The sequence below is a fragment of the Rattus norvegicus genome, chromosome 10 (genome assembly GCF_036323735.1).
Source record: "Rattus norvegicus strain BN/NHsdMcwi chromosome 10, GRCr8, whole genome shotgun sequence".
Taxonomy (NCBI): Eukaryota; Metazoa; Chordata; class Mammalia; order Rodentia; family Muridae; genus Rattus; species Rattus norvegicus.
In genome coordinates, this window is record NC_086028.1 from 72,038,113 (window position 1) to 72,064,128 (window position 26,016).

The 26,016-nt window shown below is 38.3% G+C and overlaps 1 protein-coding gene across 4 annotated transcripts in view; it reads right to left on the bottom strand.

Annotated features, from left to right (window-relative positions):
- Cltc (clathrin heavy chain) overlaps positions 1-26,016 on the bottom strand; it is a 58,325-nt gene that overhangs the window by 23,129 nt on the left and 9,180 nt on the right. For all 4 annotated transcript variants that reach the window (XM_006247108.5, NM_019299.2, XM_063269684.1 and 1 more), the window contains exons 2-13: positions 16,912-17,119; positions 13,519-13,787; positions 13,020-13,181; positions 11,439-11,552; positions 10,937-11,110; positions 8,103-8,300; positions 6,899-7,099; positions 4,122-4,274; positions 3,554-3,676; positions 2,135-2,272; positions 1,387-1,551; positions 1,117-1,297 (exon numbers count right to left, since the gene is read on the bottom strand). In XM_006247108.5, the coding sequence (XP_006247170.1) occupies positions 1,117-1,297; positions 1,387-1,551; positions 2,135-2,272; positions 3,554-3,676; positions 4,122-4,274; positions 6,899-7,099; positions 8,103-8,300; positions 10,937-11,110; positions 11,439-11,552; positions 13,020-13,181; positions 13,519-13,787; positions 16,912-17,119 (2,086 nt within the window). The remainder of the gene's footprint in view (positions 1-1,116; positions 1,298-1,386; positions 1,552-2,134; positions 2,273-3,553; positions 3,677-4,121; positions 4,275-6,898; positions 7,100-8,102; positions 8,301-10,936; positions 11,111-11,438; positions 11,553-13,019; positions 13,182-13,518; positions 13,788-16,911; positions 17,120-26,016) is intronic.

The following is a 26,016-nucleotide window of genomic DNA, read 5'->3' on the forward strand; positions in this document are numbered from 1 at the left end:
ATTTTGCTGTGTAAGCCAGATTGGCCACAAACTCAGAGATCCTCCTGGCTCTGACTCCAAAGTGCTGAGATTAAAAGCCTGGCTATATTTTTAAGGATGATGGAAAATGTTCCTAGTAAATTGGCTGCTTTATAAGTTTAGTAAGAATACAAATTAATCCAGAAACCACTTGAATGAAATACAAATTGATATAAACTTCAATCCCTACAGAACAAAAAATTCAGTTTAAAAGTATCTTCCCAAGTGTTTTAGTTTTTGAGATGATTTGTTATATAGTTCAGGATGTCCCTGAGTCCGTCATCCCCCTGCCTCATTTTCCTGAGTGCTAAAATATAGGAAAGTGGCCACTGCACCTGGCTCTAAAGCTTTCAAAGGGGCAGCTACTCAATAGCAGAGCAAATTTATACCATGTCTCCTATGAGAGACTTTAAATGAAGGATCACAGACCATAGTGCTGCCCATAAGAACTTGCTGCAGTGATGACCTTCACTGTCTGCCTTAGCCACTAACCTCCCATGGCTCACCTCAAATGCAGCTAGACTAACTCTAGAAACGTTCAATTATATTTTAATTATTTAATTGAATTTTAAATAGCTATATTCTGTTAGTAAACAAAATCAAAAGAAACTGCATATCATACCCCTTCTATCTAGAGCTACAGAGAGAGAGAAGGTTAAGGAGGGACCAGGATTGAGTTAGTGATTCTAAGAGCTACCTAACAAGTGATTAACCAAGCACAATCTGGATGAATGCAACTTAGTGGGGTGATAAGTGGGCGCACACACAGGGCAGCTGCACAGGGTAAGCAGTCACCCAGGGAGAAGCACAGCTGGGTGAATGAGGTACAGAGTGCCCTTGTGAGAAATACTATTACAAGAGCCAGAGCTCTGCTTGCACTATTACTGTAATTAGTCATTAGTATTTTCATCTTCTATAACACAAGGACAATACATAACTAATCCCAAATTTCTGCCTTTAGTTCATAAAATATCCAAGCAGGTGTTCTTCAACCCTGTATATAGTTATACAGGATCCCATGCCCAGAAGACATATCCCATAATAAATGTTTTTCAGAAAGACAGTTTCCAACAGCTTGATCGATACACTCCTAATTACCTTCAAAACTCTTGAATGACTCGAAGAGTTCAATCAGGGACTGAGTTGACAGCTGTTCATGATATTTAGAAGCGACCTGAACACAGATCTGTAGATTTTGACGAATATTAGCAGACAGCATGGCTCTGAGACATTCTAGGGAATCTTCAACTGATAAGGACCCAAAGTAATTCACTAACCACTAGAGGAAAAAATAAATGAACAAATTAATAATTTACTATCACCCAGTACAAACACACTAATCACAACTAACGGGTAAGAACAAAATACCTCGGGGTTGAGAAGATGGGTATGAACGACTGCTCGTTTTATATCATATAAGTCGGTGAAATGTTCTAATGCACGCTGCAGTAGGCCCGCCTTCTCACACAGCTGGGCGATGTGAGCCCGGTCATAGTGGGTGAACATCTGATTCCCTAGAATGGCATCTGCAACCTAGAAAGCCACAGACGCAGATGAGCTTGTTTTTCCTCCTCCTTTACTTCAGCACATACCAACACCCAGAAAGTACATTAAGATTGAATACTGAGTAAATAAAAGTATGAAGTATCAAAGAATACTAGCTAAATTATCTTAGGAAATAAACATCTTAAAACTAAGTGACAATTTGTGAACTTCTGCATAATCAACCACAGGACTGGAGGCAGATTTAAAAACATGACAACTCTGCTGGCTACATTTTTTTTGTCAACTTGACACCAGTGAGGATCATCTTCAAAGTGGGAACCTCAAATTTGAAAATGAGGCAAGTCTGTAGGGCCTTTTCTTGACTAATGATGGGGAGAAGGGAAAGTCCAGAAAGTCCACCAGGAAAAACACTACCCTTGGACAGGTAGTCCTGGGTTACAAAAAACAGGCTGAGCAACCCAATAAGCAGCACTACTCCATGGCCTCTGGCCTCTGCCTCAGTTCCTGCCTCCAGGATCCGACCCCTGCCGTCCCTAAGTGAAGGAGTGAAGTTACTTTGGTCATGGTGTTTATCGCAGAAGTGGGAATCCTAAATAAGATGAGCACATACTTGAGGTGCGTGCATAAGGTTCATCTCAAGCAATCGCGTCTGCAAAGGACCTTCAGAAGGGCGATTATTCTTCAAAGCATCAAGTAAGAAGGCAGTACATTGTTGGATTAGATTGTATTCCATAAAGACATCCACAATCTATTAAAAGAGAAAAATCAGATATAAGATACTATTGAAGGGGGAGGAGCTGCAAGATCAAAAGGGTGATCAGTGTAGGGGAAAAATATGAACAAATGACAATGTACAAAACTCCATTTTTACTCAATAAAAATTAATTTTAAAACTCCCAATTGACAACATATACATAAAATTAATGATATTTCTTGCATAAAAATACAAAGAACAAGTTTGACTTTTTACCAATTCTTTTTTCATATTTACTTATTTTATAGGTGTGAATATATATCACATATACTTTGAGTTTCTGCATGCATATATGCATGCATTTCACATGCATGCCTTATGGTCACATAGGCCAAAGATGACAACATATCCAGTGGAATTAGAATTACCATGAGTTACCATGTGGGTGGTGTGAATCAAACCTGGGTCCTCTGTAACAACAAGGGCTCTAAATTGCTGAACCATCTATCTAGACCAATACCAGATTTAAAGAATATTACTTATACACCTAGCCTCATATTTAAACCAGGTATATGGGTATGCCAGCTCACACCTAAAAATGCCAGTATTCAGGGAGCAGCAGTAGGAAGTTCCAGACCAGCCTGGTCTCCATATGAATACCAGAATTAGAAAGCTATATGAGATTCTCTGTCAAAACAAATTAAAAGTAAAATGTGATTGAAAAATAAGTTCTCTTAGTTTTTAAAAAGTTTAAAAAAAACTGAAGGATACACAATATGAAATATTGGGTTACACATTCTCTATGTCCGTCTCCCCACCCAGGGAGGACACAAGTTTGTGTTTTATCATTTATATATACCACTTCTTGGCTTTTCGACTAAGATAAAGTATTTCATTTTCACTTATCTTTCCCTAACCAAAGTGGTATTTGTTTTATTTTAAAACAGTAAATATTATATCTATTACTATTTACTTAAAAACAAAAAAGTTCTTCTGTGACAAGAACTAAGTGACTATTGGTCAGTGGACAGAAGCACTTGTATGCAGGCTGACTCCTGAACGCAACCAGGCTGCAAAAAGTGCTCTCAAGTTGTCCTCTGACCTCCACACACGCCATGGTGCACCTCTGCCTGTATCAATAGTTAGGATAGATGGTATCTTGCTGCCTATTCTTTTGCAATATGTTGTGGTAAGATATTCGGGGTTTGTTCATGCAGGCACACAGGAATATAATTTCTGTCAGTTAAAGTTTAACTTATTCTTCTGAAAAGTTTGTGAGACTCAGACTCCCCACAACCTCCAACTCCTTGAAGCAGAGTTTTAAGATGTCATTACCTGTGTGATATCAGCAAGAGGTTCTTCGTCCTGAACTAACATTTGGGCAAACTGCTGTCCTTGATCTGGACTGATCCGCATGACATTTCTCAGGAGAAAGATCCAGTCTGGAGTATAGCCAACCTACAAATAAGCAAAGATGTCAATCATGCCACAAAGTTACATTTTTAAAGCATTAAAGTCTTTTCTACAATAAAATATTATTCACAGAGAACTACTGGTGACTATAAAACTCTATACTTTAAGACATTCGGTATGACCACTGTGGTGACAAACTTGCTAGAAGATAACTCTATTACTTCTTGTCAATGAAGGACAATTTCAAAACAGGAACTAACACATGTTTAATATGCCTCCACAACCTTAAAATTGTAGTTGCTTTCATGAATTAACACTAGGTATAACTCTACATATGACAGTTCAGTTAAGAAGGAACTTTTTATTCTTTTCCAAGTAGTTCAAAGTTTAAAGAAATTCACCACAAAAAAAAAAAAAAAATGCATCAAGTTAAGGCTAATTTCTTTGTTTTTAATAAACTTGTATTGATAATTTTTCCCACTGAACTCACTTTTTTAGCATATAAAACAATCTTCTGGACTTGACCTGTCTCTGCAAAGCACTGGATGACTTTATTAGGGACATTGGCTCTGAGGTATACACTCAGTGCTAACGTTGGGTCCACAGATTTTACGAGATCACCCAGTTCTTCAGAACATTCCAGCTGCCAAAGGAAAAAGAATTTTGTTAGTGATCTATTTGCTTTTTAAAAACGTGTAGTTGATACCATTTTTCTATAAATATAACTCATATAGAAGATACTTAATCAATTTCTAAAAAGGATAAATATACAGTGTTTGTGACTGATAAAATCTGGATACTATATGCACAGTAACGACTGTCTAATTCTCCAGAACTACTCCTTAAAAAAAAATTTTGCTTTGGCCAACTGAAATTTTGCTTTTAGGTAGTTCCTACTACCTTGTTAATGTACATTTTCTTTATAGCAGAATCTTATACATCTAACTATGATATTCAAATATTACAGCCATGTTTCAAAAAAATAATATCACTGGTTTTTCTATTTACGTGTGTGCCCACAGAGAGCAAAGGAGGACATGAGATCCCCTGGAGCTGGACTTGAAGGTGACTGTGAGCCGCAGGACATGGGGGCTAGAAACCAAACTCAGTCTCTAGAAGAGTAATGGAGGCTCTGAAGCAATATGCTGTCTCGCTTCAGTTCCCTGGTCATACAACTTCTGATGCAATATTCTCAATAAAAAATCAACAATGCCAGTTAGCCTGTAATAGTAACATTTGGGAAGCTAAGGAAGGAGTGCAAGACCTGCCAGTGCCACAAATAAAGACACTGTCTCATTGTCTCTAAAAAAGTAAATCAATTAACTGTAGAAAATAAGCCAATAACCTCTACTTATAGTAGGATTATTTAAAAATTGTAAGGGTAATTTTTAAACTAGGATATACATTTTACAATTCAAGAGCCTTAGGACGCATCATTTATCTTTGGTTTTAACTTTAGGATGAGATGGTTAGGCAGGACACTAAATGTACAAAGTCAAAGAGATACGAAGTTTACAATTTCTAGGTAGTATACAGCAGACACCTCTTCAAATCTGCTTCCTAGGAGTTCTGCTTTGTATGGTTTTTCTAATTTTTTCCCCCAGTTTTGGGAATTGAACTTATGGCTTTGTATATCACAAATAAATTAGTCCTATGACATTAACCCACAACCCCCAGTCCAATTTTCCATTCTTCTTTCTTTCCTTTCTTTTGGGGAGGGGAATGGGGACAAAAAAATCTCACTATGTAGACCAAGCACCCTCTAAGTCAGTCTGCCTCTGCCTCTAAAGTGCTAATTACCTACACTGTGTGGGTTTATGTACATATACACACATGGCTGCCCGAGACTATAGAGGTCAGGATCACCCTGGAAGTTAAAGGCAGCAATGAGAATTTGTGCTGGGAATTTAACTTGAGTCCTCTGCAAGAACAGTATGTATTCTTAACCACTGAGCCGTCTCTTGAATCCTCTGCAGGAACAGTATGTATTCTTAACCACTGAGTCGTCTCTTGAGTCCCAGAGGTAACTTTTTAAAAATAGTTCTTATAAACTCATGTCAATCTACACATTTTATCTGAACATGCTAATTGGGAAATGAATGAATCTTACTACAAATGAGCCCTCATGACTATCAATGAAAGGTAATGATATTCAAAAACTTAATACCCCATTACATAGGTCATCTCAGTTATCCTGGCTGCTCCCATCCTGTTAGACAATTAGAAGAGCTTTCAAAAACGTTAGCTTGGCTATTCTTGAGGAGAGAATGGTATATGTCAAGCCTCTCTCAAGTCTGACGTACTGTTCTCTAGTACCCTGAAGACAAGTCTTGCAGAAGACAGGCTAAGAAACTCATGATTCTGGACCATACCAATGCCACCAACACACATAGATGTTGAAAGGTTTGCTATCTTGATGAGTAATCAGCCCAAGAGTGCTACCTCAGCCCTGACAATGGCATAAAACATAGCAACACAAACTGCTATTTTAGGCAGGTAGGCAAGAAAGCTTGCTTGCATAATTATATAAAAAGAATAATTACAAATTGCTTAAAACTTGTTTGTTGGCCTACAAATAATATTTATTGCTTGTTTTTCACTCTTCACCATTAAAAAAAATGTGCTCTGCAAAACAGTATGAAGTGCTGAATATAAGATATACTTGACAGCACAAAAAGCTAGTAAATGATAATATATTTATATTGACATATATAATATGAAAAAATCATAAAATATTCTTCACAAAAGACTCCCATTTATACTCTTTTAAATGCTTTTTCACATCAACAGAGTTTAACATTCTATGAAATCACTGTCAAACAAAACCTCAGTACATTAAATTCAGCCAGCTTGGCTGTCACATAAACATATGAATGACTCAACATTTTACATAACATGTACAATGTTGATGGCAGTTTATAAGTTCTTACAGCAAGCAGGAGTGCTGGGCACGCACATCAAGTGTGGGATGTAGAGGACCACATGTTAAGCAATGTCAAATACACTGACAAACATGCCTGTACAATGAAGGAAGCTTCTCGTGTTAATTTTTTCCAAGGCCAGACCAATAGTAACTTACTTCTAGCCCAGGAGTTTTAACTACCAAGCAATAATCCTGGATCATGTGTTAAGACGGCAAGGTCTGTTTTTATTTCCACAAACAACAAATAACAGATGGAGAGAGATATTTTGGTAGAAACCAACAATTTTAACCTGCTAACGTGGTATTTAAACTAAAGAAAATCATAATAATGTAAACTAATGTACCTTATCTTCTTTCAGCCATTTCTCCAAAAGTTGTTTCCGCCCTTGCTGAAGGACAGGTCTACATAACTCTAAGGACTCGTATTTGTTCAGCTGGCCTTGGTCCAAAAGGATTCCAAAATACTGAAGCAGAGGTGAAGTTTGACCTGGCTGAGCTGGGACACTCTGGAATCGACGGATGGTATCTGGAGTACGAAGGATTCCCTTTAAAAAAAAGAAAGGTTGAAGACTGACTCCTCAGTGACCCAGTGACAGGAACAACCCTCCATGTCCTTAGGGCAATCTGAACCACGTGGGTGTCCTATTGTCTCCACATTTTAAACAGTCGCCACATAGTGCAAAGGTTCAATAAAGCCTGTCACATCTCTGGTTCAATGACACAAAATTATTCAAAATCAGAAATCTGTTAAGGTAATTATGTCAACATGTGAAAGAAGCATAAATAGTCTTCCCCAAAGAAGACGACACCAATTGATTATCTACTATCAGCCATGAAAACAGAGAAGCAGGATTACAGGCTAGGCAGGTTGTACTTATGTCTTTAGGAATATATTCACATACACATGGATATGACCATGATGAAAAGATCATGAGTTTGAAAGAAACAAGGAGGGGTACCTGAGAGGGCTTAGAGGGAAGAAGGGGAAGAGGAAAATGATGTAATTATATTAAAATCTCAAAAACTAAAAACAATTAAAGGTGAAAAGAGATAAGCACATTAATGAAATAGTAACCACTAGTCATTAAGTCAAGTTCAGTAAGTACAGGCTTCATAACTGACACTAGTTAGGAATGCAAGCTATCAATTCGGTTCAACATGAACTGACGTAAAGGCTAAGGGAATAAATTCTGCTCATCTTCTGACAACTCTACAAGCTCAAGACCATCCATTTATTGATAAACTGCTCCAATTAAAAATAGATAGCTATCAATTATGTATGAACCCAAAGAGTGTTGCATTTTAGTAGCTGGACATAATTCGACCTACATCAACTATATGTCTGCAGCTCTACATATCCTTCTAAGATTCTGCATTTTTACACACTAAATCTAGAGACACTGAGAATTAATTATCATATTCTATCAAAGGAAAAACGTAACTGGAAAACAGTTAATCTTACAGAGCTGGTTCCTCTTCTAATAGTATCAAAAGCAAAGACTACTAAGAATATCTTGGCACAGCAACTTTAATTTCATGACTGTTTACCTTCGGTGCATTAGCAGCCACCTTTGCAGCCTCTGAGTAGTTTCCCTGGGCGAAGAGAGCATTAAATTTCCGGGCGAAGAGCTCTTCTGCACCAGCTAGGTTGTTCCGCACAGCCATTCTCAGAGCCAAATCAGGATTTTGTAGGACATTGGTGATGTAAGGAATTATGTTCTCTTCTTCCACACAAACTGATAGGACCTGCAGTTTAACCATCAGAGAATAGTTTCATTGGGTTAAATCTGTTTAGACTAAGTCACAAGGTAATTAACTATTCTGACAGTTGCCTGTTTTGCTACCATGGTAATTTGTAAAATCTAGGCTATCAATGTGTATCACAGTGTATGGTAAATTATGGAAGGAGCTCTAGGTTAAGTTTTACCTTTAACCCCAGAAGCAGAGAGAAGGAAGGAAGCCCTCAAGGTTCTTTAACTCCTGATTATTAAATCATCCCTAACCAACTCATTCTTAATCTTTTTTCATCAGAGATACATACAACTAAATAGAGAGAGGGGAGACCTACTTACTTTTCAAAACCACCTTTGGATGGTGCTAAAAATACAATTAAACAAAGATAAACCCTGAAGAAGAAAAGAAACGGAGACAGCACGCAACTTTAATTCAGTATACAAAATGTTAACAAAAAGATTCTCCATCACAGGGACTCAAGCACCTGAGCCTGGAACTGAGGGAAGGGAGGATTCGCCTAGTCATAAACATAGCACTTCTCAAAGACTGATTAAATGAAAAACATTTACTTTTGGGAAGAATATATATACTAATCTGGAGGAAAACCAGGAAATGACAAAACCAATACAACACTACCTTTTAAAGAATTTTTACCATCTAAGAAAACAAAATACTTTCTGGTAGCATTTTTTCATAATTTCAGTACAATACTCACACAGAAAGAGAACTACTTGCTAGATAAGATGGAGAGTTATCAAATATCCCAAATTCAGAACAGCTAACATCAATTGTACATTACCCTACCCAAATGGCTAACTTCCCAGACACAATAATAGGTATTTTAATATATGGCCTGTTGATACTAAATATTCTTAATACTTAAGAAATTAAGTAGGATGCAGGTAGAATTCTTATCTCTATAGCTGATGGATCCTGTCTTAGGGATAACAGGAAAGAAACCCCTATTAAAGGGAGTTTGTCAAATTTGTAACTAAAATGGATTTTTCACATATATTTACTTCTTTTGATACTAAAAATAAACACATCTAACTAGCTCTAAATCAAGTAGTTCTTATGAGACACTATTAAAAAGGTTTTGTAATTATGCATTGTATGCATTTATTTGGGTGATCAAACTTTTACTTTAAAGATGAAACTGCATATGAAAACTAAAAACAGGCTGGAGAGACGGCCTTGAGGCTGAGAGCGCATGTATAAACACACACATCCTAACATGTTTGTGGAGGTCAGAGACAACTTGGAAAAGTCAGTTCTCTCTTTCTACCACGTGAGACCAAGACATCACACACGGCTTACCACGCTTGCTGACAAGAGATCACACACGCTTGCTGACAAGCACATCTACTAGCTGAGCCAGCATGCTGGCCCCCAATAATCTTTTTAAGTAAATTTTATTATGTGTGTTTGAGACCTTTGAAATAATGTCACATGATAAATAGCAAATGGTCATAGTAAACAAAACTAACATCACTCTGTACCTTTTAAAATTACATTTATTTGGGGCTGGGGATTTAGCTCAGTGGTAGAGCGCTTACCTAGGAAGCGCAAGGCCCTGGGTTCGGTCCCCAGCTCCGAAAAAAAGAACCAAAAAAAAAAAAAAAAAAAATACATTTATTTATTGTGTGTGCGCATGTGCATGTGTGCTCTAGTGTGTGTATGTATGTATGTATGTATGTATGTATGTATGTATGTATGTATGTATGTATTGGTTGGTTGATTGTATGGGTACATATGTGTGTTCCAGTGCATGTATGTCCCTGTCACAGTCAGAGTACATGCAAGAGTCTCTTTCCTTACAACATGCAAGTTCTGGGGACTGAACTCAAGTCACTGTTAGCAGCTGAGCTGTCCTAACTGACCCTCACATCAACTGTTTAGTTTTATAGAGACAGTTATATTGTATTTCTATATCCTGGGGACTGAGGAAATGGTTCAATTCATAAAGTGAAAAGACCTTATCTCAAAAACTAAAATGGAGGAGAGACTGGAAGAGATGTCTCACAGAATAAGAGAACTTGTTCCTCTTGCATAGGACCTCGATTTCGTTCCCTACACCCACATGGTGGCTCACAGCCCTCTGTAATGTGGGGAACTTGATCCTCTCTTCTGATCTCTATAGCTACTGCATAAACAGAGTACACATATGTGCAGGTAAAACACTCAAGACACAAAAAGTAAATCTTAAAAAAATTTTTTTTCTTTCAAAATGAGGTGGAAAAATAAGATACCTAGGGTTGGGGATTTAGCTCAGCGGTAGAACGCTTGCCTAGCGAGCGCAAGGCCCTGGGTTCGGTTCCCCAGCTCCGAAAAAAAGAAAAAAGAAGAAAGAAAAAAAAAAAAAGATACCTGCTACCAACCTCTGAGACAGACACACACACATACACACACACTCACAAATATATTTTAGTTACTTTAACCTTTACATTGAACAGATGTCAAAACCTATTAATCCTACATATGCTGTTCTATATTTTATGTCCTTTGACCTTTATCTCATTTCTTCTCTTTACCCCTCCTCCGCCCAAATTAAGAACTCTTTTCTGATATCCAAAATTACCTTTTAGGGAAAAAAAAGCGCTAATGATAATGTCTGTTACTTAAATGCTTAAGTTGCAGGGTTTCCTTACTTGTCCCTTTCTGTTGACTCCTATTATTCCAGCTGTGGCTTCATGAGGAGCAGTAACAAAGATGGTTTCTCCACTGATTCTGTTCATGTAGATGCACGTGCCAGTCTCAAGGTCATAGAGGTGAATATAACCATACTTGGTAATCAGGAACACCACGTCATGCTTTTCACTGATCTGAACAGAAAAAATAAACACTTTTATAAAACTCCGACATGAAGCTTAAAGGAAAAAATGCTGAAGTAATATTAAGGTTTCCTTCATTATAGCTTATTTAAATGTGTGATAGCTGAAGCAAATACGTAACACACAAGAGCATGAGTAACATAGGCAAGACAAAAGAGCACATCGTTCTGACAACTTAAGGTGACCCAATTATTACATGAAAGCAAGAGTATTATTTTACCAAGTTTTATGAATAATTTTTATTTTAGAGAACTACTCATACCAACTGTGAACAGGATATAAATTAACTTAAGATGAGATTTTTATTTTGATAAAATACCTGCATTGCAACAGGAAAATCATTTTGTGCTTCTGGAGGAAAGAAGACATCCACTGCCTTCTTTGGAAAGGGTTGGTTTCCTGTGGGTGGTGTACCAACTTCAATGATATGTAACTGTTAAAAGAACATAAAATCTATTATCAACCTCAATCATGTATCACTTGGTCATTGCACGTTTTTTGAAGCCAAGTGAAAATAACCGACTGTTGTATGGTAGGTGAACTGTATTTGATCCATCTATAGTATGGGATGCTTCTCCATAAATTAAAACTGAATGGGACAGGATGATCTCAAAGTCACACATTTCCTATACGATTACTTTGTTTTTGAAACAATGTCTCACAATGTAGCCCAGGATGACCTAGAAAAAAAAAAAATCAGGACCAGGCTGGCCTAGAACTCAGAGAGATCTGTGTGGCTCAAGTGCTGTGCTGCCCGCCCGCCCGCCTGCCATACCAAGCTCAGTGCCATTCCTAAGGAGGTAGGAAGTGGGTGTGACTGTAAAGTCATGCTGAGGCTGACGAGATGGCTACGCTGGTGAAAGCACCTACGGAATAGGCCCGCCACCTAGACTCAACCCCTGGAAGCTATGTAACAAAAGCCAGACACAGCTGTAATCCCAGCACTCTTAGGACAGACTCACTAGAACCTCAAGTGCTAGGATTCCGATGGCTGCAATCTCGTTTTTCATTGCTGAAAAGTACTTACTAGGGTGACTGGGGTGGAGAAATACAAAGCAAAGATGAGGTTTGTCTTTTTCTGACGTGGGGACGGAGAGGAAAGTAGTCAAGCTCTGGTAGAGAGTAGGGCCAGTATTACATTTTAGAGGCCACAAACAGTTGTTTCCATGTCTCTCAAAGCTAGCATGCATGCCATGTGACCTTGCCTATATAGACTTCAAAGAGGGAGTTCAGGACATCAGGTTATTTTAAGACTGAGGGAGAGTCTACTCTGGAAGCGAAAATAGCAGCAAACTGAATCACCAGGCCCCCAGCAGTGCAGGCCTAACAGAAGCACAGTTCAGAGATCTGCAGCGTGACTTCTGCCTGGAAGCCTGGCTACCACCCAGTTTTGCTTATTTCTCCTTTCCCAAGGTTAGTTATACAGCTGTCCTACTACTGCCAGGTATCCTGTGCCTATCAATAAGTTTTTATACTCCAATCAACCAGAACTTGTTTCTGCTGTCCTCAACTAAGAATCCCAATACAAAATACTTTAACCTGTCTCGGTAATTTCATATACAGCTAGAGATGAGGCTCTCTAAGCTGCTGTCCATTTCATCTACCTCAAGTCACCTAGGGAATTTAAAAAGGATGACTAGACTTCATCTTGGGCAGAATGGTCTAAAGGTCTATAATCCCAGCACGCAGAACCTGAGGCAAGAGGACTTTCTTCAGAACCAGCCTAGGGTATATAACAAGACACTGTTAAAGTAAGATCCAGAGATAGTAGGATTATGAATACTGTTTGTCAGGCACCACAAATCTGAACACTATGAAGCTAAGGAAGAAAGAGGAGTATGTTTAACTTAGATGACAAGAGCAAAACAGACTCACTGAGATAATCATCGAAACAACTTACCTTCCCCCCTGCCTGACCCCGCACAGCAAAACAAAATAACGTCGATTCTTCTGCGTTTCCTTCCATCTTAAATTGTGCAAAACTCGCCGCATGCCCTTCAATGGGCTGAGAGACTTTCCTGTCTACAGAATACAGCTGCATAGCTCCAACCACGCGATTTTGCTGCCAAAAAACATACACACACAAAAATAAATAAATAGACCAAAACTTTAGAGATCCAATGGCCCAAAAGATCTCAGATTCCATTAGTGAAACAGTTACAACAGCCTGTGGCCTTCAGTTGTACTTGTTAGTCTTATTGTAGACTTGATACTCAACTTCAAAAGTTTAACTCCAAAATTGTCTTGTTAAAGGTTAATGTGAATAAAACATGTCTCGCCCCGTCATCTCTTTACCCACCTTACTACAACGATACAGATTCACTCTGCAGCACACTGACTCCAAAATAAATTCCAAAACAGTTTCTCAGACCACCTTGTCAATAACTAACAAGCGATACCTGTGCAGATATGCCAGTCAGGAGCAACCACTTCTGCTTAGCATCTGTACGGTAATTGATGATCTGGCACCCTGCGAGGCTGGAATGACGATCAAACATCTTCACTGGCTGAGACTCCCCCTCCATGCTCCAGTGATAAACTGCATTATCCGTAACAAGAGCAACCGTATTCAGAGAGATCCATTTCCAGAAGGTGACATCATCGGTCATGGTGTGGGCCTTCATTTTACTTTTCATTTCAATGTTAAATATCTGTAGAGTTTTTCCAGCTGAATACAGAATTAAAGAATGAAAACAAGCAAAGTTTAAAATTAATTAATACCTGGCTACACTAGCCCTTAAGTGCCAAATAATGTGGTTTTGTCCTGGGACTAAAGGATTGCCACATTATTCACATTGCCAAAACTACAGCCTCTGAAGAGATTAACAGCTGAGACCAAGCAAATCAATGTACATCTACACCTTTAGGCAAAACTATTATTCTAACGAACACATCAGCAATACTATAAACAGATGACTTCTACAGGATTCTACATCCCAAATGAAAATGAGACGAAGTAATAGCTTTCTTACTGATAAAAACAAAGCTGTAACTGTCATTGCCTACTTAGCTCACACATAAACTAAGGTATCTGTATATAAAAAGACAAAGCCAATCCAATAGAAACACAAGGAGGAAATATCCACTTTTTAAAATGCAGTCATCTCTCACCCAACTTGATTTTGTGGAAACTGCGTTTTGAAAAGAAGTTGTACTTCAACTTTGCTGGGTCACCATAGTGCATGCTACATTTAACTGGTCTAAGATACAAAGGGAAAATAGAAGTGCTGGAGAAAGGAGAGGGAGACAGTGAGGAGGGTAGTTTCAAATGCTGTTAATATACTGGAGATGAGAACAAAGTTCAAGCTTCATCCAGTTAAGACAGTAAGTGTTTAGTAAAAGGAGGATGAAATTTGCACTTAATGTTAAAAGTCCAGAGTCAGATGCAAGGGCTTATACTTGTTGTTTGAAATTTATCGTAGTTGGAAAGGTGATTTCACTGAAATCAGCAGCAGCCAAAGCCCACAGCTATGACTAGGCTATGAAGATTAATCCTCGGAGACTGAGGACAACTCTGTTCCTGAGCCACAGAGAATCTGGCTCCTAAAGGACAAAAGCTGTCAGAGTAGGAGGGTGACAGGGGAGGTGGGAAACAGACAAAGCCTAAAGCTTTGTTCCACAACCCATCTTACTACATACAAAGCCTTCTTCTATAAGACAGAGTGTATGACTCCCAACCCACACGGTTTATAATCCACAACCAGACTGGAGAAATTGTGAAAGTTACAGTCCTGTTTATAAAAAGAAAGCATCAAGTTTAAACTGGCTTCAGAGGGAAGCAGGATTTTTAAGAATTTGCTTTTCGTTACTGCATCCACCAACCTCTAGATAACTAGACTTTGATTCTGTTCTACACAAAGGGGGCTGGACTGTGTGTCTGGGGAAGGGAACAAGGGGTAACAGACAAAGTATAACACACTGTGTTGCAAAGCTTTTAAATTTTTCAATTATTCTTTTTATAGAACAGGACAATGACTGACACAATCTAATTTAAGGGAACTCACCATCTGCACACATAAGAAAGCATTAAGAAATGTGATAAGATAACAGTAACATTAAAAATAGAAAAGAACTTGGCAAAATTTAACTGCTGGCCTTTAAAGAGAGAAGTGTGATGTATGCAAAGCACTTGAATTCAAATGATTTAAGGAGACTGAAGGACATTTTAACACTTTAAAACATAATGTACTTTAGATAAAAGCAAAAGGTGTTATGATCACAAAATATCTGGTCATAGGTAAAAGGTTGAATATCCTTCCTGAAGATGAGATCAATTTTGCCTGACACAAATTTTGGTGTTTTGCTGATTATATTATTCTTGGCTCCCAACCTGCCAGTAAGACACTCCAAAATGTTCCAAAATCTGTACCATGAAACCAGAAAGTTCAGGTTTCTAATCTTTGGCTTTCACATTAGTAATGCTCAAGAATAAAATCTATTTAAAGATCCCAAATCTACGTCTGTGAAATACGCAGCAGGGAAAGGCACTTGCTACCAAGTCAGCCACACAGGGTGGAAAGTGAGAATAGACTTCCCCAAGTTCTACTCTGACCTTCACATGTACACCCCACACGTAAACACACAAAATAAACAAAATTTTATAAAAAGAATTCTAAAAATCTCAAAGCTAAAAAAGTTCTCAATACTTCTAGACCTGAACATTTCTAGTAAGAATTATTCAAGATGGTTTTTTAAAGATAAAACAGGCTGGGCATGGTGTTGTGTGTCTATGATCGCAGCACTAGGGAGGCAGAGGCAGGTGAATCTTTATGAATTTGAAGCTAGCCTGGTCTAATAGCAAGATCAGACCCTATCTCACCAAAACAAAACTTTAACACCAAATCAGGCCCCCAGTTTAAATGATGTGAAGAAAAGACAGGTTAAAAAGTTCAACACCTCTAAAAACTCATCCACACTTTATATATTACTGGGAAACTGAATTCTCTTTCTTATCAAGAAAAACAAAGGCTAAGACATAACTCAGCATTAACCACCTGCAAACCTGCCTAGCATGTGTGCAGCACTGGATCCAACCCCTAACTAAAGCACCAAGAAAAAGGAACCAGCTTTAAATGCCATCTCAAGGGTCTGGCAGTTTGGCCCCTAGACTTCTTAGTAACTTCCAGTCCTCTATTATACCTTCATTCTAAAGTTCAAAGGAAAAGAAATCAGGTTCTCAGATAAAATGAGATTGTTTAACTCTATTTATATTGATCCCCAGCATTGTTCCTTGTGGAAACAAGTTAGTATGACTGGGACTGGTTTAGATTCAACTAAAATAGATAGATAATAGATTTTTAAACAGTATACTTGGTATTCATTAATTCTTATTCTCCTCCAACTCTCTCTAACCAGTTTAAATTCCCTTTTTGCACTTAATGATCTAAGTGAAAAGAAGCCTAAACTATAAAAAGGCACAGAATGGAGAAGCCAATTGTTAAAATAACCTCTGAAATGTTTAGGTCCTAATACTGTTATGATTTATTGCAGAATATTAATTTCATTCCCCTGTACAAAATACTTTTAGCCTTTTATGATATCAGATATAAAACATAAATGTATTTATCCTAAAACTTAAAATTATTTCAAGTATATCTATTCTACAACATTTCAGAGAAACATTTAATGTTAAAATTATGAATACTAACTCAATCAAGTCCAGGATTAATTTCAACTTTATAGATCTAATTAAATTTATTCAACATATAAAAGGAAAAGTACAAATCAATAACTTTATTTGCATACAACACACATAAGAATCTCAAAAACAACCCATCCGCAATCCCTTATACCTTTCAGTGCAATCACTTTGCTGGCAGGATTCATGATGGCACTGTCTGCTGAGATTGGTCTTCGAATCGGATTACTTGGATCATTCATGTCAATGATCACCACCTGAGCCTGCTCTCCCACTTTTTCTCTAATGCAGATGAATTTGTCTGACTCCATAGTCAGGGTACTGAAGCCAATGTTTGCTGGGTTGATACCCAGGTTCTGGAGCTAGAGAAAAATATATAGACCATGTTACCAAACTTGTAAGTAAAATTTGACATTCATATATTATCATTATAAACCTAATTTAACTATCAATGCAAGACCAATAGTGACAATAGTGAAAAAATGTAACATCCAACTGCTCTGGTACAACTTAAAACTATGGAGGTAAGAGACGAAGGAAAAGGACAGCAACTTCTGAGGGCTGGCACTTCTGGGTCAAGGGATTTACAATCATTGTGTTTCTTGGTGAATTTTACAATCTTTGAACTGTTGAACTTACCGTCTCTTACCCTCATTAACATTTAACACAATTATTTATCCACTGCATTAGTCTTCAGGGATCTGTAGTTTAAGCTAAGTCATATTTTAAAAAGGAGTAAAAGATTTAAAAGGTCAGCATTCTTGAAGAAACAGACTAGCAGCCTGAGCAAAGTTCCACACCTCTGCAGAGTCAAAACACACTCTACTCATCTTCAAGGAGCCAGGCTAGAGAAATCTCTCCAGGAGCATGTGCTAATGCACAGGGGTATTCAAATGTATGAGATACTTTTAAAAATGCCATAAGAGTATAGACTAGGAAAGGCTTGAGCAAGGAATAAAGATTATACGGAGACACAAGAAAGAAATGCTTGCTTGACAAGCTAAATTTACCTCTCAAGAATAGGGATCTTGAGGCTGGAGAAACGACTCAGTTGTTAAGAGCACTGTCTGCTCTTCCAGAGATCATGAGTTCAATTCCCAGCAACCACATGGTGGCTCAACCACCTATGATGGTATCTGATGCCCTCTTCTGACATACAGGTGTACACACAGGCCATTCATATACATAAATAAATAATCGAACTTACAGTAGAGGTAGAAAGCACTATTTAAGAATTTTAATAGCCAGGTGTGGTAGCACATACCTTTAATCAAAGCAGAAGCAGATCTGAGTCTGAAGCTAGCCTAATCTACAGAGAGAAAGTTCTAGGACAGCCAGGCTTACACAGAGAAAGGTCTCTAAGAAAGAAAGAAAGAAAGAGAGAGAGAGAGAGAGAGAGAGAGAGAGAGAGAGAGAGAGAGAGAGGGAGGGAAGGAAGGAAGGAAGGAAGGGAGAAAGGGAGAAAGGGAGAAAGGGAGAAAGGGAGAAAGGGAGAAAGGGAGGGAAGGAGGGAGGGAATTTTTGCTCTGTACAATAGCAGATGCTACAGTATTTGCTCAATAAACAGTAGCTCTACAGATGGTAAATCTTTGAAAACCAAAAAGTGTGTGAGTACAGAAGTCACCCATTACTAGAAAGAGCTCTACTAGAGTAGGTCACTAATTCTCTGGGTAATTAAATCCTTCAAAAAAAGAGTCTGCCTGAAGGGCTGGCTCTACTAGTCAGAGCAGTCCCATCCTTTCCTCTCCCTACATGCTGTAACTGAGAATAAGCCCTGGTCCCCCAACTATGCACTCCCTTCACTGGAGTGGCTGAGCAACATCAGCTGTATCTTTATGGAATTCTTTCACTACACACGGGCCAGGATCTGAGTAAGGTCCAGAATGAGACTAAGACTCTTACTTTCACTTCCCTTTAATTCCTCAAATACTACAGGTATAACCAGTAATAAAATGTAGTTATAACTCAGACACAGTACCCAGGGCAAAAAGCCAAGCAACTATCTAACCATTAATACACACACAGCACTAAAGTAAAACATTGACCAGCTTTACAAACTCAAGATGTGCTGCAATGCCAGACAAATGCACAGGCATAAAACAGGTAACTTATAACCAATGTGGTTATAGCAAAATACATTAATTGATTTTACTCTTAAAAAAAATATGAAGATTTGATTTTAAAAAATTGAGTTGTTTGCAATCTACATAATTCTACACTATATTCCTTTCTTACTATACAGACCCTACCAAGATAATTAGGCATTTGAATCTTTTGTTTTCTTATCAAGAATGTACTAAGCCCTATTCAAGATATTCCATGTGAAACAGACATATACTTTATTTAAAACTGAAAAAAAATTAGGGCTATCTGTGGTGGGGCACGCATCCCAAAACTTGGGACCTAGAGGCAAGCAGACCTCTGAGTTCCAGGCCAGCTTGAACAAGTCAAAATCTCAGGAAAAGAACAGAAGAGAATGGAAAAGGAAAAGTGAAAGAGGAACAGAATGAAGAGGGAAGAATGCAGAAAAAACTGTGTAGTCTGGTTGAGAATGACATTGCCAAGGGAGGGTGGTTTGGCATAGAATATTCAGAAATTAGTCAGGATGATAAGGAGTTTAGTCTAGTCTCATGGAGAATAAGTAAGGGCATTTTTGTAAGAAAAGGAGAAATCCATTATAAACTGAAGAATGAATCACATAACTAAATATTGTTACTAAGGGTAAAGGTGAAAGGACTTGAAAATACTCAAAGTAGCTGGGTTTGGTAGCTTCCACCAGTAATCCTCCTTACTTAGGAGCTAAGGCAGGGGAGCCTAAGTATAAGGCCAACCTAGGCTATATATCAGACTCTTAACTCAGGAAGAAAAAAAGAGACAAAGGGCCAAGAACAAGAGAGCAAGAATCAGAATGTGTGTACGTGCATGTAGCAAGCGAACTAAATTGAAACTAAAGTAATTAAATATGTTTAAAAACATACTTAAACGATGACCATTTGTACAACTAAACAGGAGGCTGCGCTTTCCTAGAAAGTCTCCCCTAAATGTTAGCAAAGGACAGGACCTCGAGGATCCTATTAGTTAACAGAAAGGTGACTTGCCTCCACCTCTGAAAAGTTCTTTTCCCTTTCTGGTATTACTTGAGGCAAATGCTAAGGTTACTCACTAATTCTGCTCCCATTTTCCTGTAATATAGGCAAACAGAAAAATAGCCTAACAATAGTGAACAGGGCCAGCCGCCATTAACTCTACTTCTGGCTTAGATGCACCAGCAGAGTTAAGAACACATAAAAGGGGCTGGAGAGATGGCTCAGCGGTTAAGAGCCCCGACTACTCTTCCAGAGGTCCTGAGTTCAATTCCCAGCAACCATATGGTGGCTCACAACCATCTGTAATGAGATCTGATGCCCTCCTCTGGTGTGTCTGAAGACAGTGACAGTGTTCCCACATACATAAAATAAATAAATAATTCTTTAAAAAAAAAAAAACACATAAAAGGTTCCTATACTAGGTAATTATGTTTAATAATATTTGTATAGACCAAATCTTTAAAAACGTAGCAATGCTTTTAAAGTTTTTATCTTCAAAACAGCCAGAAAATATTAAATCAACCATAAAAGTGTGATGGTATATGATCTATGCCAGAGAAAGTGATGAATTCTGAAGGCCTAAGTCTACAACTTACATCAAATTTTTCCGAAGACACACAGCAATATCCTAACTACAGCCAACTTTCAGTAGCCGTGACAAAATATTGCTGTTAAGGCTAAAGATATCCTATTCTGAGATATGCTTGTCTGGTTGTTAGTTTTTGTTCTCAACCTGACATAATTTCAGTCACCTGAAAAAAGGAATCTCTAGGAGGAATTGTCTAAAGCAGGTAGGCTTGTGGGGGGAAATTATCTAAATTGCTAATTGACCCTGTGGGTGGCACCATTCCCTAAGCCTGGCACCCTGAACTGCTTTGAGAAGAGCAGACTCAAGTACACAGTCCTTTCTCTGTGCCTGTGGGTGGGATGTGAGCAACAGAAACAAAACTTAGGAAAGTTTGGAAATGTCAATAATAAAGTTGTTTTTTAACTTCAAAGAGCTTTTATTTAACTGTCCTCAAAAGCTATAGCGAAAATGAATTTGGATTCACATGCATATAATAAACATTCAATTATCCAGTTATAAACAATCTGCAAACCTTTTCCTTACATATGACCCAGGAGTGGTGGCACACACTTTTTATTCCAATGCTTGGGAGACAGGAGCAGGCAGATCTCTGTGAGCTCAAGGATAGCCTAGTCTACAGAACAAGTTCCAACACAGCCAGGGATACACAGAGCAATTAGACAAAAAAACCAAAAAGACAAAAAAAATTAGACAAAAAAAAATTAGACAAAAAAACCAAAAAGAAAAAAAAAATCTTTGCTTTATGATCTCTTGGTTTCAATTTAGATCAAACTGGAGATGGAAGGCACTCTAGTCTAAGATTCTGTAGCAGTACAATATAGTATTTCAACTTTTCCACAGTAAATTTCAAATTTTGATTATAAAGTTCAAGTAGCATCTAAAATTAATTGCTTTTCTGGATTCCTCATAAAGAGGAATGTCTGGATGTAGCCCTAGTTCTTCCACTAAAGTGCATCTGTGTATTGTTCCCTCCTCTCAAACATTTGGAATGACAGTACCTATTCTCAGAGCTGTGAGGATTTAATGTGAAACACTTCAAACAACGCCTGGCACCATCAGGTCTTCATAGACACTATCAGTAACTAACTACACACAGAACTGGGCTCGCTCAGCTCACGTCAACTGTCTTTCACTACATCTCATTATCTGCTTCACTCAGCTGTCCACAGGTCATGGGTGTGAATTTCATTTCACTACACTGATAACAGTAGGCTCTCAGAAACTTACTCAAGAAAGTAATTCTCTCTCCCCCTCATTTGTTTTTTAAGGCAACCTTGCCATGTAGGCCTCGGAGCCCTACAACACACTATGTACTCCAGGTTAGCCTTGAACAGACAGTGAGGAACAGGGATACTTTTTCCTCAGGGTAGACTTCAAGGATGTGCTACCAAATCTTTTTTTCTCTTTCTTTCAGAAAGAAACTATACTTAACACTTTATTTTGCTAATTAAGTTTCAAAGAAAAGAATCTACAAAGCCATGCCATATATTCCTGAGAAGTAACAATTTAACTTTTTACTAGTCTACAGAAGAGCACTGCTAAAAAAGTCTGTCACAGCTGAGGTCCCAACATCTGTCATGAAAGAGGAATCTGGTAAGGCTAATGTCATTCAAGTAGACAATTACAGTAAATTTCACAATTTGATAATAAAGTTCAAGTGGCACCAAAATTAATTGCTGGGTTCTTCCTAAAGAGTCTAAATGCCTGGATGTGGCCCTAGTTTTTTCCACTAAAATTAAGAATAGACCAGTTAATATTTGTGTATTGCTTCACCTTAAACATTTGTTATGATACCACCTACTTACTCTCAGAGTTGTAAGGCTTTAACTGACATAATATAAAATGCTAAAACTGACATGAGGTCGGTTTCAAAAGCTGCTTTCTTCCTAAAACACGGAGGAAAAGGAAATCTGTGATGCAGAAAACTCAGCTACGACTTTCATCAAGACACGAAATAAGTCTGACAGCAACTGCTTTCTATCACTTTAAAGATATCCTGCCCAAGTTAGACAACCCAATCACTACAACCGATTTGATGGCCCCAAACTGAAGGACATTTCACAAAATTATACATAACTGTACCTTTCCAAAAGTGCCTTGAATACAGCACATTCTAGATTTTAAAAACTCAATCTGTTGTTTGAGTTACCTTTTGATACAGTCAACATCATTGCAGTAACTGGCTAACGCTGGGCAAGACCTGAGATAACCACGTTAAGTTACGACTTTCTAGTAACTATAGCTTAGTTTTGAAAGATGTAACTGTATATTTGTTTTAAGAAACACATATTACAGGGTAATACTGAGAAGTATCACATCTGCCATTCACTGTCAAATAGTTAAGAAGCACACTTAATCCAACAGAACACAAGTCAGATGAAATAAAACAGCAGGCTGGCCAGGAGGAGGTTCATGTTTGTGACTGCAGCCCCCACGAAGCTAAGGCAGGAGGATCACAAGCTTTCAAACTGCTTAAGTTTCCAATGCCCGCCCTCCCCACAAAAGCTAACATTTGATGACCATGGATAAAACCTGGACTTGGAAATTCTGTTCTAAATCAAAATTCATGCAAAAATGTTTTTAAAACTTTAGACAATCTAAAAGCAACACAAAGATGTGGCTGAGATCGAGATTTAAACAAACCAAAATACCAGGTGCTGACAGACATTTGGACTCTTTTGTAGATATTCAGTCGTTAAGTATTAATAGTTATAAAAATATAATTATAAAATATTCTTACTTTCTAAAGATAAATGCTCAAGCATTTAGAGGTAAATACCATAGAAAATTGAAACCCTGTAAAATGTTTAAGCAAAATTTCAAAAGTAAACAGGGCAAAGTACTATCCACATCTGTCTAACTGGGCTGCTGGGCTTCGATGGAGCTCAGCTGGTGAAGCGCCTGCCCATCAGAGCTGGGACAGTCAGACCACATGCAGCTGCAGTGCAATAAGTTATGAGGCACCCAACATGGAGCCTCATAAATCAGATGCAAGCCTTCGGCAAGCGCAGTGCATACTCTCTCTCTACCATTTCCTAAGTAAGCTTTGCCTGAACAATTGTTTTTGTTCTTTTCCTGAAAAGAACAGGTAAATCTTGATAAGTCAAGGAACCAGGAAGTAAGTCAACATCAGAATATGTAGTGACCAAACCGTGAGAACATTGTTAAAGGACTGCATGAACCATAAACACTCCCAGTCTGGTAATACACACGCAGAACAAAATACTAGCACACAACTAAATAAAACCACACTACTGGCTCGTAGTAAGACAATTCTCCCACTAATCCAAAGCCTCGATCTCTGCCATCACTTGCAACTGTATTTGTGCTTACTAAATAATAGGTTTGTTCTGCCTCATGCACCCAGCAGTTATGACATCGGATGAGCCAGGAAGAAATGAATCACAAATCCTCTTCTCCATAAGCACACCAAGGAGGTACATCCCACTAACTGCCTAGGAAACTGGAGCGCAGCTCTTTAGCAGCTACATCAGCTGAAAACTGAAATACATTAAAGCTCGTGTTTCTGACAGCATTACTTAAGACTTACACGCGTTTCACAATTAGTGCTTGGCACCACACTTTTCAGATCCTTCTTGTTTCATCTGAACAGTGACAGTGTCAGCACGTATGTATGAGCTACCGCATTTCAGGCAAAGCCATTTTCTCAGTGCTCTATGTACACTTCCGTTAATCCCTGCAGCATGGAAGAACTTACTAAATAGGAGCCGCCAATTTAAAAGGTCAACAGATTTATATACGTGTAGGTCTTCCATAGGCATGCGCTTCAGGACTTAGTTACCTTCTAACCTAGCCTAAGTATTTCATTCAGCCTAATTTCTTCTAAACTCCAAACACCCTCCCTCTTTCACTGGTACTGACACACTGGAAGATGCTGAGCTGTCACTTCGCTGAGACCTTCCTGAAAACTAGAAAGAAGAATGCCAAAAACCGCAGAGGCTGTAGTTTTCAGGAAATAAAGAAAAATGCTGAGATTGCAGCAATCCTTGGTCTGTTTCATCAACAGGATGCCCGCCATTGTTTCTGTTGGCTCCACAAATTTCAAACAACAAATAAACATTTTTAACCTTTGCTGATCCCACACTGTTCTGCTAGGCAGTAGTGGTGCAACCTTCAGACCTAGCACTCAGGAAGCAGAAGCAGGTGACTCTCTGTGAGTCTGATGTTCAAGGCCAGCCTACCGAGAGTTCCAGGACAGCTAAGACGATATAGAGAAATCCTGTTTGAAAAAACTAAAACAAAGTAAAATAAAATAAAAACACAGGGGGTTGGGGATTTAGCTCAGTGGTAGAGCGCTTGCCTAGGAAGCGCAAGGCCCTGGGTTCGGTCCCCAGCTCCGGAAAAAAAAAGAACCAAAAAAAAAAAAAACACAGGTTAGTTCCTACGACAGGAGAGTCTCTGAAGGAGTCGCTGTTGGGAGGACTTCTGTCTCTCAGCAGTAAACAGAAACTGAGCACAATGCAAGCAATGACCACAGACAGAGACATGGACTTTAAACAGATGGCTAGTCGATCATACCAGTCTTCTACTTATAACCTACTACTTACTGGGAATTAAAAAGAAAAGAAAAAAACAATTCAAGATTTATTCATTCATTTAAAAATCCAATTATCAGAGGAAATATTTGATCAATTTTCACTAAGATCCAGAAAATATAGAAGTTTTATGCCCAAAATCTTGAAGATGGAAATGTCATTCCAAGATTAGGCCCTTTCTTATACAAATGCCATTGTGTAGGCAAAGAACATACCACAGGGAGGAGAGAGGCTTATTTCAAGAGCTCAGGAATGGACAGACCATCAAAAGCAGCGACAGCAAAGACAGGCACAAGGCTCTGGGTTTAGGCTTCAGGACTGCACAAAAACAACAACCAAAACATCACTTACACAGCTGTTAGGTATGAACACAGCTGGTATGAACCAGGGTTTCCTGGTCTGACTACTAAAACCACTTTTCTAGGTCCTAATTCCTCGACATAGACTGTTTAGCTCCTCAGGTCACATTCAGTTCAACTCCAGCAGCCCCACTGCTGCACATACTCATGTGAATTTTCTACTATACGCTGACAGACCTGTTAGGAAATTAGACATAATGCTGTACTACTCATTTTCTGCTTGGATTACTTATTTATAGCATGACCAGCTTACAGTTTACCAGGGCTATAAACTACAAAACCAGAATCATTTTATTTTACAGATTAGTTACTGAAATATTTTCTTGTGAACTTAAGTGCCACAAATTTCAGGTTCTCATGAATGAATGAAATTGCATTCAGCAAGAAGTTTCTGTCTATGTAAAAAAAAATCACTTAATATTAGCATTCCAGGAAGTTCGAACAAGAATGCAATTATTAATTAGTTTGTCTTCAATTAACACCAACTAAGCACCTACTATTTAGCAACTTGATTGCTTTGTTTTGAGAAAGGATCTCAAATGTAGAGTCCAGGCTGGGCTACAATGTGAGAGAGACTCTTCTGCCTCCATAAGTGTTGGAATTACAAGCATGTGTCCCCAGTAGCCATCTTCAATCCAGTATTTTAAGTACAATTTTTGTATCAAACTT